The 15345-nt window shown below is 35.9% G+C and overlaps 1 protein-coding gene across 1 annotated transcript in view; it reads right to left on the reverse strand.

Annotated features, from left to right (window-relative positions):
* The window catches only part of CCDC91 (coiled-coil domain containing 91), a gene marked incomplete at its 5' end in the record, with an annotated part of 107096 nt that extends 92929 nt beyond the window's left edge, over positions 1–14167 (reverse strand). The window contains 5 exons of the mRNA XM_084275369.1: positions 2025–2129; positions 3942–4130; positions 7415–7572; positions 13950–14028; positions 14138–14167. Coding sequence (XP_084131495.1) covers positions 2025–2129; positions 3942–4130; positions 7415–7572; positions 13950–14028; positions 14138–14167 — 561 coding nt within the window. The remainder of the gene's footprint in view (positions 1–2024; positions 2130–3941; positions 4131–7414; positions 7573–13949; positions 14029–14137) is intronic.
* Between the last annotated feature and the right edge of the window lie 1178 nt (positions 14168–15345).

Below are 15345 nucleotides of genomic sequence, written 5' to 3' on the forward strand. Positions count from 1 at the left end.
GTGCCTGGATGATGCTCCAGTCACATGCTCTGACTAGGCTGGCCCTGCGTGGAGCCAGGAGTTGGACTCGATGATCCTTATGAATCCCTTCCAACTCAGGATAATCTATGATTCTAATATGCTTTACTTTCCTACCTTGTCTTTCAATATTATTTTTTATCAAAAAACCTGAAAGCATAATTTCTTGAAACAATCTTGTGACAACAAACTGTGGTAACATAACTTTCACCTTGACTGCGACACAAAGCAATAGGAAAAGATAAAAAGACAAAAAAAATATTGCCTTAGTTGTCAAAGATTAATGATTTATTCTCTGAACTAAACACAAGAATTTCACCAAAACCCCCCAGTCTAATCTAAATATCACCTTGTTCAAGATTTGACTAACTGACTGCCACTATTGCCTCCAAATCATCTCTTGAGAATTCCCTGCCATAAGTGCTGGAAGTCAGTTAACTAGTAAATGTAAAGGTACATGAAATAACACATGTTAATGTGAAAAGCAGTTAAAAGCATCTCATGGGGCATTTGTTTTACATAATATACTCAAATATTACATTTAAGAGGAACTGAGTCAATGCACACCTACAGTTTAGAATGCTAGGATCAGTTCAGTTGGAAGATTAATCCTGAGAGTTCCCAAAGCTATGCCAGAGTCACCACTACATTCTGCTTTTCAGTTTTCCAAGTCAACAACACCAGTAACCAACTGTTTCTACTGGAAAAAGAAATGCTAGTGAGACAGACATCTGTAGTGTGTAGCTGCCAGACTGACCCAGTGTGTGGTCACAGGTGTTGACCCTGGTGGTGTAGGAGCCAAAGGAGGAAGACAAAAAGAATTGGCATTAAAAGCTGCACTAACAGAAGTCTTCAGTGATTTTAACTTTTCGCTCTTAGAAGCATGAGTCATTGCTCATGAGAAGCTATATCCAGAAGACAACAAGAGGAAGTACACAAACTCTTCTACAAAGTAAGTTAAAGGTTATGACCCTTTCATTTGCAATCCTGAAAACTGTACCTGACTCAAAGAGGTATGTTGCAGGCAGACCGAGACTTGCAAACCTTAATAACATTTCCACTACTTAAATACTTCTGCTTGTCAAGCATCCTGAAAGTATTAAAAAAATAAAATCCACTAATTCCATTGTCAGGAGTTTATGATGATTCTTAACTTTAGCCAGTATGCTACTCCATAAATCAGGTTTTTAAGCAAAACTTATTTTTATAACATAACTAAGCAAACATTTCAGTCACTGAGTAGGATGTTACACATATAAACAAGAAATAAAGGATTAGATTATTATATAACAATAAATTTTAGGAAGTACTGCAGTCAGGAATCCAATACAAAAACACAAGAGCAACCCTTAAGAACAAATGGGAAACAATACAGTAGGTACTTAAAAGCTATCCAGGGGGGTAAAAAATAAATGAAGCTGAATTACCAACAAGAAACTTTTTAAGTGCTTTAAGTCTGTAACACTTAGTTTGTCCTGCTACAACACTGAAAAACGACTGAAAACTTCAATGAAATGTTTCTATTCTATTTGAGACTTCAAAGTAGTATTTAATGAACAATGTTTATTTTTGCAATGGAAGCAGTTTTAATTCAATTGTCTAGCATCTTATTACACTTTACAGAATTTTATTAAGGAACACAAATTACTCCATATTCAAGTCAGCCAATAATTTACAAATAATTGGCAATAGCAACTCAAGAACATGCTAAGTCATACTGTTAAACACACAACTACTGTGCAGTGTTTTCCTGTTCATCTGTTCTGTGAAAGAGATTATAATGAGGATGAGTGATTCGAGTTACATTAATGTACTTATGCAGGTGGGCTATTAAATAGCTAATGTCAAAAGTCAAGACTCTGATCTAAAGACCTCAGAAATTCTTTAAATTCAAAAGGCTTTGGAGCAGGTATGTAGATGCTTTGAACAGAGTATTTGTTGGACATAAGTATAATCCATACAAAACCCTCCTAAAATAAAGTCCAATACTAAAAGAAAGAAATTACCTGGAGTGTCTTGTAATGGTCTTGATGTGAAATTCCTTTTTCCTTTTTCACCTTCAAGAAATCCATTTCTAGAATACTGTGCTTTTCCAGTAAATAATCTAACTCCTATAAAGTTTACAAAATAAAATACGTGAAGTTACAAACATTTGTGAACTGTGAAAATACAGGTCCAGTTAATGATTACAACTAATTTAATTTCTGAAGACTATGAAGCTTGCTCTCATAGCATACACAGAGATAAAGGGCTGTGCAAGAAAACTCCAACTGCAATGTTTGAACTGAGACAATATTTTCAAGAAGTAGACAGTATTTAAAGTAAAAGTCCTGCCCTATGAAGAGCACCTATGGTCACTGGGTTTGTCTAGTTTGGAGAAAGTGAGGCTGAGGCGAGCTCACTGCTTTCGACAGCTTCCTGAGGAGGGGAAGTGGAAAGGAAACTGTTGAGCTCTTCTGGGATCCAGTGACAGGACCTGTGTGAATGGTTCAAAGGTGTGTCAGGGGACATTCAGACCTGACGTTAGGAAGACCAAGAGGGTGGTCAGACACTGGAACAGATTTCTTAGGTGTTCAATGCCCCATCCCTGCCAGTGTTTAAGAGGCATTTGGACAATGTCCACAGTAATATGCTTTAACTTCTGGTGAGCCCTGAAGTGCTCAGGCAGTTGGTCCAGATGTTTGTTGTAGAGCCCTTCCAACTGGAACTATTCTATTCTAATTATTTCCTTATTTTTAATAGCTTGTTCTGTCTTTCTGTATTTGAAAAGCAGCATAATAAATATACTTTTAGCAAATGGTTTCACTAAAAAGGCAGAAATCCCATTACATAAAGCCCTAAGGATCTCTACCTACCTCTCCAAAAGGAAAATTTTAAAATATTCTGTGATCTTGTACTCTGCCAGTCTAGAAGCCTGCCCAACACAAAGCAATAAAGAGGAAGGAGCATGACACAACTAATAATAAACTACAACATTATTTGTAATACAAAGAGCTCAAGATTTTTATTTTTTCTTAATGCAGCTGTTGCTTCTACCAAACTCATTCTTACTATACATAAGCTGTTGGCATCCTTTCAGTTGCTCAAGAACAACTACTTCTGCAGCCATGCAGGAAGCCAGCATAGAAACAAATGACCTGCCAAATTGCTGCACAGCTATTCAAACAAATGCACAACTGAGAGGGTCATAAGGAGGACAAAAAGAGCAGGTCTGCTTAGTTCAATCCTGCTTTTGGCTGAAATAACAAAAATAGTTCTTGAGATTCAGTCTTTGATTCAACTGTAAAGATAGAAACCGTCTAACACTTCCTGAATTCAGAGCCTAGCTCTCAACCTATCTCTTCTTAGAGTCTGTGTTCATACTTCCTATATACACTTAATTCCTAGCAAAATCAATCCATTCCAAGTCTCCGCATCTTTAGCTCTAGTTATTCTTCATTTTCATTTCCTCCTTCCAAAAAACACCTTGATAGCTACCAAGGAACAGTATTAAGAATCCCAGAAATTAAACTTACTTGCTCATGTCTCAGTGATTTTTTTGCTAACTCAGACTACAGGCAGGGGCCTGCTTGGTACTCTATCATATTCAGGTCAGAAGGAAGATTAAAAATTGTTACCAGACCTCCCCCTCCTTCCCCTAAAAAAAGATAGCCAAATGCTATTTATAGCATTCTGTGCGCTAAGAAAATTTCTCTTCTTTTTTCTCCCATCCATGAAAACAGTATTTTTTTTCCCTGAAGCTTTACAAAACTTCGGACTAAAAACCCACACTAGATACGAGAAAAAAAAAAAGACTAAATTTGGCCAATTTATCAGGTATTTGGGTAACTTCTGCAAAAAATGCATTGCAAATCTCTGCCGGTTCTAACTATATTTTAACCCTATATAAATGCCAAATACTTTTATTAAAAAGTTATTCATACCTTTTTAATTTTTAATTTTTCTTCTTCAGCAGAGCAAAGCTTGACTTCTAGGTTTGCAACAGCTTGTTGAAGGTAGCTTTTCGGTTCATTTGCTCTCTGAGCCTCAGCATCAACCAAAGCAATGCCTGATGTAACCGAAGTCTTGTCTTCAATTACATTCAAAGAGGCAACTGGAATATCTGCTTGAACCTGATTCATACAAGAAATAAAGCAGTAAAGGAAATGGTAAAGGGAATTTAACATTCCAGTTAAGTCAAATTTCATTTCCAGGTGACATTACGGAACTTAAGAACTTAAATACTAAGGTTACGTTTTTGAAACCACACTTCTGAAATTGGCCATGCATGCTCTCCTATGTAGGAGGAGCTGGCCGAAAAGAAAGCTCCAACAATGGAACAGTAGCTAGTAATTCTAGATGGAGCCACATCAATAGTTCCAATCTCCTTAACTGCTTTTCAAGAATAGTTTAGAAGGCTTTAAAAGGAGGATGGCACAGATACCTCAGTTTCCAACAAGGTAAAAGTACTCAAAAAGGAGTGAAAAAGGGCAGAAATGATGTTCAATCACGTGTCTCAAAGCATCAATTACAAGGAAATAAACTCCCTTTGAATTAGACATCCTATGTTTTCACCCAATGCAGACTGAAAACAGTAGCCATGGAAAGGTAATACAATTTTTTCTGTGCTAAAATAAATATCTCATCTTGAGGCTAGTCCAACAGAATAAGAGTAATTGGGACATGTCTACAACATTTAGTTAATGGTGTTTCAGTGAATTGCTGGAGTACAAAAGCTGAAAGGGAGGCTTCTGGAACACACAAACTAAACTAGATGAAACACCACTGAGAAGCTCGTATTTTCAGATAAAATATCTATCAGCATAAAAATAAATTAGGAAAGGTTTAAAATATTTTTGGTATAATTAACAAAAGCCACAGCTTCTTTGGAGTTTTTTTCCTTCTTAAAAAAAAAGGAAAATCTTGTTTATATCAGAGTAAAGGAAATTCGAAGGAAAAAGATGGTAAATTAATTTCAGCTGCCACATTTTCAATAATTTGAAAGCCAAGAACACTTGAGATTTGGGGAGTGCTGGTGAAAGGAACATTTCCGTGTTTATTAAGACTGATATAATATAATCCATTCACTTAATACCTTTTATTCCAAACAGACATTCAAATAATGGACTTTTCAATAAATATCTCTTGAAGGATTCAAAGGAAGAAAGAAAAAAATTAATAGCTGACATCTTGATTGTACAGGGATATATGAGACCCAGATGATAAAACAACCAGAAAGAAAACTGCAGTTTGTGCTCTGAATTCCCCTTAGGTAAGAAGCAGAGAACTAATTATACTTCTGAGTACTACTCAAGATTAGAGTCTGGCACCACCAAAAATTGTGATGTTGATATCTGGAAAGTTCTTTCTTTTTTTTTTTTTAACATAAAACCTCTAGAGGCTCCATAGACACAATTATAGAAAAATACAGTTCTCCTAACATCCTCCTCTAACAGGTGTAAGAATATCTTATTATAGTTTTATGGCCAACATTTTCCCCTTAGCTTTTTCCAAAAGTACAAAATCTGATCACCCTTTCAAAATAATGTTAAAGTACTTCATTTCAACCTCCTCTCTCCCTTTGCTAATACTTGCTAATCTTTATTCTTTAGTTTGTAGTATTCCCTCCATTAAAAAGAGGGTATGGAACCATGGGTCTGTCAGTAGCTGACTAGAATGAGAAAGACTGAAACATGTTCTACAACTAGATTTCACATACATAATTATTCGGAAGCAACAAAATGTATTTCTTATTTTTAGTAACATTACCTAAACAAATTACTTTTTAGTTTTTAAAAAATACACTTAAGCCTTAGTATTCTGGACTAGCTCTTTCTGCAAGCTAAAGTTGCTGGCCCAGCTCAAAGAAAAGAGAATACAGGTCACTCATGTTTCATCATCAGCCAAGATTAAGAAAGGTAGGATCTGTGGTGGCTGAAGAAAAGAACATTTCGATCATTCTGCCAGCAATAGAAATTTACTTATCAAAACATTGTCAGAGAGAGAGAGAGATGAAGAGCTTTCAACACAGAAAATTACCTTGGCTGACATTAGTCAAAAAAGAAACCAAATGCTTCCCCCTCTCAAGAAAAAAATCCCACAGCTTTTGGATTTCTAAGAACATTTCTTAGGTATTATTTGCATCCAGGCAAATCACTTCTCCTTTTATTGGCATTCCCCACAACATTAGGCTGGGAATAAAGACAAACCAGTAACTAATTCTTCACTAAGACTGAACTATCGGAGCCGTACCAGCCACAGTCTTCCTGGAAGTGTGAATATACAAATGCTGCTCCAAGAAAAAACAGTAAGTGGCAGTTTAATCAAAACAAGTACAAGTTGTTTAGATAGTTCTAGCAAAATGTTTTAAATGGTCAGATTATAGAAATCTGACTTAATCACAAAATTCAAGTTTCACCATGAGTAACCTTAGGCCTCAATGAGATTATCCAAATAATAATAAACCAAGTCAGTCACAGAATCACTGGATGATAAGGGTTGGAAGGGACCTCTGGAGATCATCAAGTCCAAACCTCCTCTGCTAGAGAAGGATCACCTAGAGCAGGATGCACAGGACAGCACAGTAGGGTTGCAAACTAGCCCAAAATATGGATTGGTTTAGAGAAAGACAATATCGCTTTTAAAATCAAGTATATACTACTATGCATCCTGAAAAAAGGAACTTTACAAGCAATAAACTCCTTCAAATAGGTGTCACTGCAACCAATGCCAATAAAAAATCTATTTAGTTTTCATGCACAGCAATCTTGCATTCTTGTGCTAAACTCAAGGTAGAAATTCTTTTCCTTCCCTTGCTCATTTCATTAAGTTAAAAAGTGAACACTTCTACTTCCCCAAAAAGCAGCTAAGCAGTATTACAATTACAGAGAGAGATCAAGATCACATAATTATGACTGCATCAGATTAAAACAAGCAGCAAACAAGCAAACATTAAAAGTAATGGAAGAAAAATATAGTAAAATATAATTAAAAAACCTCTAAAATTAATTCAGTTATTAAGTAAAAAAATAGTTAAATTCTTCAGTCCTAAAACCACTTGAATAAAAGTATGCTATATATGTACAGCCATAATATTTAGAGCTCTAACAGTGACACATTTTTTAGAGAACCTTCCTGCTATTGTTTCCTACTAGCACTATCACCACTCCTTTAATTTTTGGTGACTCCAACACACTTTCCTCTCTTGCAGTCCATATCAAAATAGTACATTGTCTCCCAGTTAGAAGATTTAAACACAATTTAAATATTATTTTACTTCAAATCTATCACAGAAATCCAAGGACCACCTTTTGCTTTTAAAAGGCAAACCAATCTATAATTCACACAGGAAAGGTACAATGCTAAGATATTTAATACATCAAGTTCCCATACTGAAACACAAAAATTGTAGTTTTACCTGTTCTTCAAGAACAGCTTGGTTTATAACGTTGTTGGCGGTTTGAAGAGCTGATGCCACATGATCAGTTGATAAAGTGAGTGAGTCGGAAGGAAGCAGGCAGGAAGCATGCACAGCGTGCTCCCGGAGAACATCAGGCGCTATATGGACTTCTGATACTAATGCAAGAAATAAGAAGACACACATGCAAAATGAAGCAGCTGTCAAAAATTAATTCTTTCTTAAATGTTTACCTAGGAAAACTCGTCAAAGTAGCAGCAAGTATAGTCACACTAATGTAATGTTAAGTAACTCTCCCAATCCAATCACACTGAAGAATAATTCCATTCAACGTTCCGTGTCTTTTGAGTACTATCAACTTCAAAATTGCAGTCACCCGAAATTGACACTTGTAACTTACACAGAGCTTTCATAGGACAACTGCCATCAAAAGCACAAGTTCTAACTTCTCTCTTTGCACTCGTGTAATCTTTCAGCTTTACACACAAACAAGTGCATACATCGGCCTAAGGACATTCAAAGGACACACCAATCCTTGAATCGAGGTGCTCCATGTCTCAGCTCCTTTACTTCCCAGTTCTGGGAATCAGGTTAACATAGAAGACCATGCTAACCTTATGTAACAAAAAGAAGAAAGAAAACAGTCTTTAAGACAGAAAATACTGGAATTTCTGCTAAGTGCAGCAATACTAGATTTGGACATGGGGGGAGAAAAACAGCTGAGCAGAAAATACGGAAACTTAGCTGAAAAGCCCAGAGGGCAGAAGCAAACAGAACAGGAACCCATTCAGGTAACCAGGACAAAACAAAACAGGACTGGGGCACAACTGTATTGAACTTTTAATGATTCTCCAGAATTGGAAATGGGACTTTTAGGCTTCCTTTATGTACCACAAGATACCTGTGAAACCCACTGAAATGTTCTGTTCATCCCTCCCCTTCCCTTCCAAATGTCTGCGTAAAAAGGAAGTTTCCTGTAACCTTCACCTACTCTGCTAGTTCAAATATCAGAGATGACAAAGATGGCCTTTTTGCTTGTAAAATAGTCAGTAATGTCTCCGTTTTATGCTATCACTTAATACCCTGAATTTAATCTTTAAATCAATTTCCACCAGACAGAAAATCACCTCTCCAATGAAGATAGGCTGAAAGTCGGTCTTGTTCAGCCTGAAGAAGAGAACATTCCAGGGAGACCTTACTGCAGCCTTACAGTAGCCAGAGGACTACATGAAATCTGGAAAGGGACTGTTTACAAGGGGAGGTATTACAGGGAAGGGGTTTTAGATTAAAAGAAGATAGATTTAGACTAGACGTAAAAAAAAAAAATATCCTTCCCTGTGAAGGTGGTGAGGCCCTGGCACAGGCTGCCCAGAGAAGCTGTGGTTGCCTCCTCCCTGGCAGTGTTCAAGGCCAGGCTGGATGGGGCTTTGGGCAACCTGGTCTAGTGGAGGATGTCCCTGCCCATGGCAAGGGTTTCGAACTAGATGGTATTTGAGGTCACTTCTAACCCAACCCAGTCTGTGATTCTACATCAGGCAATTCTGAATAAGCAGAAAAACTGTTTCTCTGATTAAAACTCTCAACTGACAAGAAAAAAACCTAACATGACACTGATCCTTATAGCGTTAGCATCCATCCTTTAGTGATAACCACCATAATACAAGCATAGTTCCCACATAAATAATTTATGACAAAAGTAATAAAAGAAAACTGGTCTGGATACAGATGAGGAATGAAGACTCAAAGAGATTAAAGCTTGAGGTATTCACATATTTTAGAGCATCTGATACTAAGCATAAGACTTCATTTTTCAAATAATACAGTTTCACACGGAGCATTATATAATCAAATTGAGCTTGCAGATATTTCAGTTATAGTAATGAATACTTAGCATTTCAAGGAGGAAGAAAAAAAAAATCAAAAACCCACCTCTTGTCAAAAAAAAGTTGTCAAAATAAAGCCTAGGAAATGAGGAGCAACAACCGGTGACCACCTCTAAACACTGTGGTTTAAAATTATTCAACAAAATACATGACCTTGCAGAAGACAAGAAAATGCAGCAGCTCTCCAAGGTATCATTCAAATATCTTTTTTACAAAACCTTCTTCTCACTTTCAGCAATTTTAAAGATTCATAAATTAGACATTCCTAGAATTACATGTGCTATGCCTGCAGTTCAAGCTCTTAATTCATTCCTCTTGTGCACATATGGGTAAAATTGCATTAGCATTTTAGTTCAGCTCAAAATTCGCTTATGAAGACAACCCTTCAATCATTCCTGCATATTGTGCCTTAGTTATCATAATGGAACAGTTTCAAAACCCTCAATACAAAAACTTGCTTCTGATAAAACTATGTGAATGAGACTAGAAAAGTTGCATGTACTCAATTACAGGTATATTAAAAGCCATATGCCCATGAAGGTTGAAGTAAGCTGCAAATACTGCCAGAACTGTACTTTTTTTTTAAAAAAAGAAAAATCTCATAATTTCTGAACCATTGGCTTCACAATATTAAGAGTATTCTATCATGGGTTTGTATACAAGATATTACAAAAACATGAAGATTGTAAATAGAAGCAGACATCATTAACAGCCTGCAATCTTGCTCATGCAAGAAAAGTGCTCTATCTTTATCCTAGTAATTCCACCTCCACATATGGCTGCTGAAGTATAACTGTAAGAGACAGAAAACTAATGTCAGAACTAGAACACAGGGATCTACATCCTAAATAACATTGAATAAGCAGCTTGGCGAAAAACAAACTGAAAATCACTGTATTCACAGACATCAACCAAAGTATTTTTGTCAATACATAGCAAACTAGCACACAATAGAACACACCAAATGCATTCTAAAATACATAAGGAATAAATACCCAATAAAATTAATGTCATTGTCGGTGGAAACGATTTACAAAAGAACAGCAGCAGCATCTGTTTAAGAAAAAAATGAATCTTTTCCTGCCAAACAAAAAGCAACAACTTGTAGCTTTAACTACAAATGAAATAATTCCTGTATTTCCACTGCTTTTAGCTCAGTGTAATTGTGTATCTAGTAGAAAGGGTTAAATGGCCTAAAGAATGAGTGGACAGATACAGTAATAGATATCAACTGACACCCAGTATGCCCTTAGTAAGTGTTGCAAGAGTCTTAGACGGCATTCTGCAAAGATGTAGGACTTTCGGTACTTTCCTTAACAACTATCCCCTTCCAAAAACACTTTTAATCATTCTATTTGCAGATCATTGATTTGCTGCAGTATGTCCATTTCCACATCTGTTGGGGAATAGAGTTTTCAAAACCAAGCAAAATGTAACTCAGTGTTCATTTCAAAAGTGTAACTAGAATTAGGATCAACAGGTAAATGTCTACATAATGCTGAAATTTAAAATAATTTCTCTGTTGACTTCAATGAGCAAGAATGTCCTATCAACAGAAAACACTTGGCTGCTTTTTGTCACAGTTTACAGGGGTACATGGACACACAGAAAGGAAGAAAAAAATGCTCTAATGGGCTTTCAGGATGATTTCTTACAGATCACAGAAGTAAACGCTTCCTCACACTGTATTCTTCCAAAGCCAAACTATCCTAGAAAATATATTATTACATATTCTATTCCAAATTCATAAATCTAAGGCCATATGCAAATAGTAATTTAATTTCCTAACTTCTTATTTAAGCAAAACTTATATACAGCTACCAAAATTTTTACACATTGCTGTTGTAACTCAAAAGAGTTCAGCTTCTGAAACAAATCTTGCAACATTCAATGACTATAGAATCACAGAATTGTAGGGGTTGGAAGGGACCTCGAGACATCATCGGGTCCAACCCCCCTGACAAAGCAGCTCCCTAGTTCATATTGCACAGATAGACATCCAGACGGGTCTTGAATATCTCCAGAGAAGGAGATTCCATCACCTCCCTGTGCAGCCTGTCCCAGGGCTCTGTCACCCTCACTGTGTAAAAGTTCTTCCCCATGTTGATGCGGAACTTCCTGCACTCCAACTTGCAGCCATTGCCCCTTGTCCTGTCCTCACAGACCACTGAAAAGGGGCTGGCCATTTCCCTCTGCATCCCATACAACATCCCTATACAACAAAAGAAAACTTAGAACTCATTCCCATTAGTTTCTGTTGGTTGTTGTTCTACTAAAGCAAATGGTTTCCAGGAAACTGCCAAAATATTCAGCCAACATGACTGTCTTTAAAGGCAGCCCAGTGACTGTAAGGAAAGAAAAGTAGAGATCCATCACATATATAGAGACACACAAATTAAGAATGACTACTTGCTCCTATCTCAGTTTAACAATCAGAAGGAACAGACCCAATGCAACGGGTGGTTCCTTGGACTTTGCTAACAGTAGTAGTGGAGATATGCAGGTAATAGGACTGCAAAAATGCACATTATTTTTCTCTCACTATTTGCTCATTCCTTCACACTCATCATGAATCACCCCCACATTCTATTTCAGTGTTTATTCAGCACCTTGTATGAGAGAGAAAAAATTAATTTCTTCTCACCTTTACCATTTAGAATAAACACAGTGTTTTCCTATTAGGTGATACTGCTAGAGAAGCCTAACAGAAGGAAGGACATGCTCTCTGACATGGGGAAAATGGTGGGAAAAATGGTATTACACTTCTGTTGTACAAATTCTTGTTTTTCTACCATTCTGAACCAGCAACCGCAACTTCTGATTTGAAGTACAGCATCCAAAAGACTATTTGCACATACCAGTAAACATTTTATAGTACTAAAAGTCTACAGAAAAAGTTAAGTCAACATTCAAAAAGATAGTAAGTTGTCTAAGACAAATTTCAAGGACAAAATTGTCTACTGAAATCAACACTGGGGCCTCAGAAAAAATTTCTGGTTTCTTCTTGCAAGCTGAGAAAATACTGCAACAAGTTTCAGTGTTTTGTTTTAGAACTGCTTCTAAACAAAACATCAGATATGCAGGAAATGGATGAGACGAATAGCATACTCCTTTATAAAGCTTACAGATTCTTAGGTATATGTAATGGTATCACACTCCAAATTTATCAAAATAATTTCAATAGCACCATAATACACTTAAATTCCTGACATTTTTCAATACACCTTACTGACATCTAGGGTAAGACAAGCACAATACATATAAATAGCATTGGCTAGAAAATTCAGTTACTTCTTTTCCTAAAAACATTAACCTGTAAGTCAACGCATAACAGGCATTTTGATCAATCCTAATAAATCTTGCCTCTTGCAATAAGTTAATTTATTCACAGCAACACCAGCATGAAAAAGTCACATAAAGACTTTACAGTAATAAAATATTCCGAATGCAATATTTTTTCCTTTATTTTTTCAATACTTTCAATATTTTTTTAATATTTTTTTCAATACCACTTTGGTAAAACCTACACAAATACTTCTGTGTCATCTACAAATCATATAAAAACCTTCCACATTCCTTATTAGATTTAAATTAAATTTCATGAGATAGAAGCTGCACAGCTCAATTTAGTTTAATTTAAATACATTTGAATACGCTAATGAAATTAAATTGTATTTTTGAATAACAGTCAAAACGACAAGATGAATAATCAAGTTATTTGGGAACATATAATTTCCTTATTATTTGTTTTCCATATTTTGAATGACAAACAAATTATTCTGTAATGGATGAAAGCCAGTAGTGCTATAAATAAATAAATAAATAAAATCCAATTTTAGAACATAATTTATGGAGAACTCATATTGAGACAAATCCCTTCCTTATTTTTAAAACTATAAGTAGTTTGCACATTGATACAGTAACAGGCAGAAATCTTTATTTCTAACCAGAGAATAAAATGTGGATTTTTTTTTTCCTAACGCTGCTGAAGTGATGTTTTTGCAAAAGCAGTGAAATCTAAACTGAATTCCCACAACAAAATCAACTGCCAATCTGTAACACTTCATTTATTTATTTAGTTCTACTGATTTGTACGTTTATCCACTATCAATTAACTTTCATTAAGGTCCTAAAATGCAGACGGACACCAGGTATTTATACAAATCAACAAAAGTAGCTCTACACAGCCTCTGCTTGAGACAAAGTATGTGTAACATTTTGCAACTTCAAAAACTGCTTAAGTTTTCCCCACCCCCCAAAGCACGTAAGACTTAAGGAGAGTGAAAGAAGACTAATGGAGGAAGCAACATACTCAAGTCATATTTTTAAGTTTACTTTTTGTATGTTCTCCCATCATTTTCAACAGACGGTCCATACTCAAAATATCCTCTGAGTGAAGAAGCTCCATTTCCTCATCCCACGAGATGCCAACCAGCCTTTGAACTGGATAAACTGCACTTCTCTTTTGTGCCTCAAGAAAGTTCAACTTTGAGAATGCAGCTTCCCGAAATAACTGTCAGGAACATTCTAATAGGTTTTCACTGTTGTCCATTCTTTCGTTGTGTGTATACATCCTTCTGGTTACAAGTATTTACACTGAATACAGGCCAGCAATACGTTATTAAGAGTTTTAATAGTGATGTTACCAATACCTGTAGGAAATGCTGCCCACGCAATAGCGGGGGATGTAGTCTGGGTTTCACCATTTCCACACTCGTAACTCTCTGCTGCCTGGAAATATTAAGAAGTTCTTGTTACATATTTTACAAAATTCTATAAATTATTATAAAAAGAGTTGACAATAGTTAACTATCGAAATTAACTAATCCAAATAACATACCTCAAATCCTCCAAAGTCATCGTCATCCATCTTTCAACTGGTACTAGAATATAGCAGAAATATTGATTTAAGACAAAAAAACAAATGACTGATTTGTTATATCCCCTTTACTCATAAAATAGCAATAAATACTTTTTAAAATCAAAGGAAGGTATGGCATTAATTTCAAAGGACAGGCTTGGGTAGAACAAGTCACTGTGCTCAAACCCTAAAAGCCCAGTAATATAAAGCAACAGAATGTTTTATACCACAGGAAAACAGGTATATTTCACTGGCCAGTCTTGTAAGAGGAATGTGCTGATTTTATGATCAACTAGGAGTCAAAAGACAAAAGGACTCATGTATTTGCTACACAGTTACATAGCAGATGAGTAGAGACCTTCACTTGGATATAACTGCTACCTAGCTCATTTATGTGCTCTTCATAATACTAATTTCTAAATTAGAAGGTGATGAGCTTTAGTCTTTCATTCAAGCACTCATCTCCATCAGTTAGGTGAAGTCTTCCCTATTTACAGGCTCTAGAAAAGTTGAAGGAACCTAAAAACAAGAACTTTTCCACCTAATGGATACAAGAGCTCAAATGGCAAGATATCTCTTAAGAAACACTTTTTAACTGACCAAGATAGCTGAAAAAATGGGTATTTTACAATGGAATTTTAGTATCTTCAAGGGATAAGCGCTGCCCATCAATACTGTCAATGATCTTTTGATGGCAAGAATGAAGAAAAAGCTTTTCAAGATAAGAAAACAGAAAAATGGAACTTTAAAAACTGTATCTATTGTTCTCAAGTATAGCAGTCAAGTGCCCAGTACTTCAGAAATCGACCCCGAAAACCTAATCTGGAAGTTTTAAAAAAAGAAAACAGTTCAGGAAGTAGGATTTCTGATCATCAGATTCCAAAGTGGAGAATTTTTTCATTAGCAATGAAGACAATTCAATTTAATGTAATCATGATCTACCGTATACTTTGTAGCTTTGTGTTTAAGATTTAAAATGTATTTTCCATTGTAAGTTGCTTTTCCAAATCAGCACTGTGATTAAATCCCAAAAGATTTCCTGCTTTTCCCATCTCTTCTTAGCTGTCTGGCAACATCAGCACAAACTGCAACTTAGAAAAAGACTGTGGTGAATTTCTGGAAATTTTTCTGCCACCACAGAGGTCCTTCCCAAGGTTTCATGGAGGGGCTGATTTAGATTTTACAAA

This window comes from Gallinula chloropus (genome assembly GCF_964237585.1).
Source record: "Gallinula chloropus genome assembly, chromosome: 1".
In the NCBI taxonomy this organism is placed as follows: Eukaryota; Metazoa; Chordata; class Aves; order Gruiformes; family Rallidae; genus Gallinula; species Gallinula chloropus.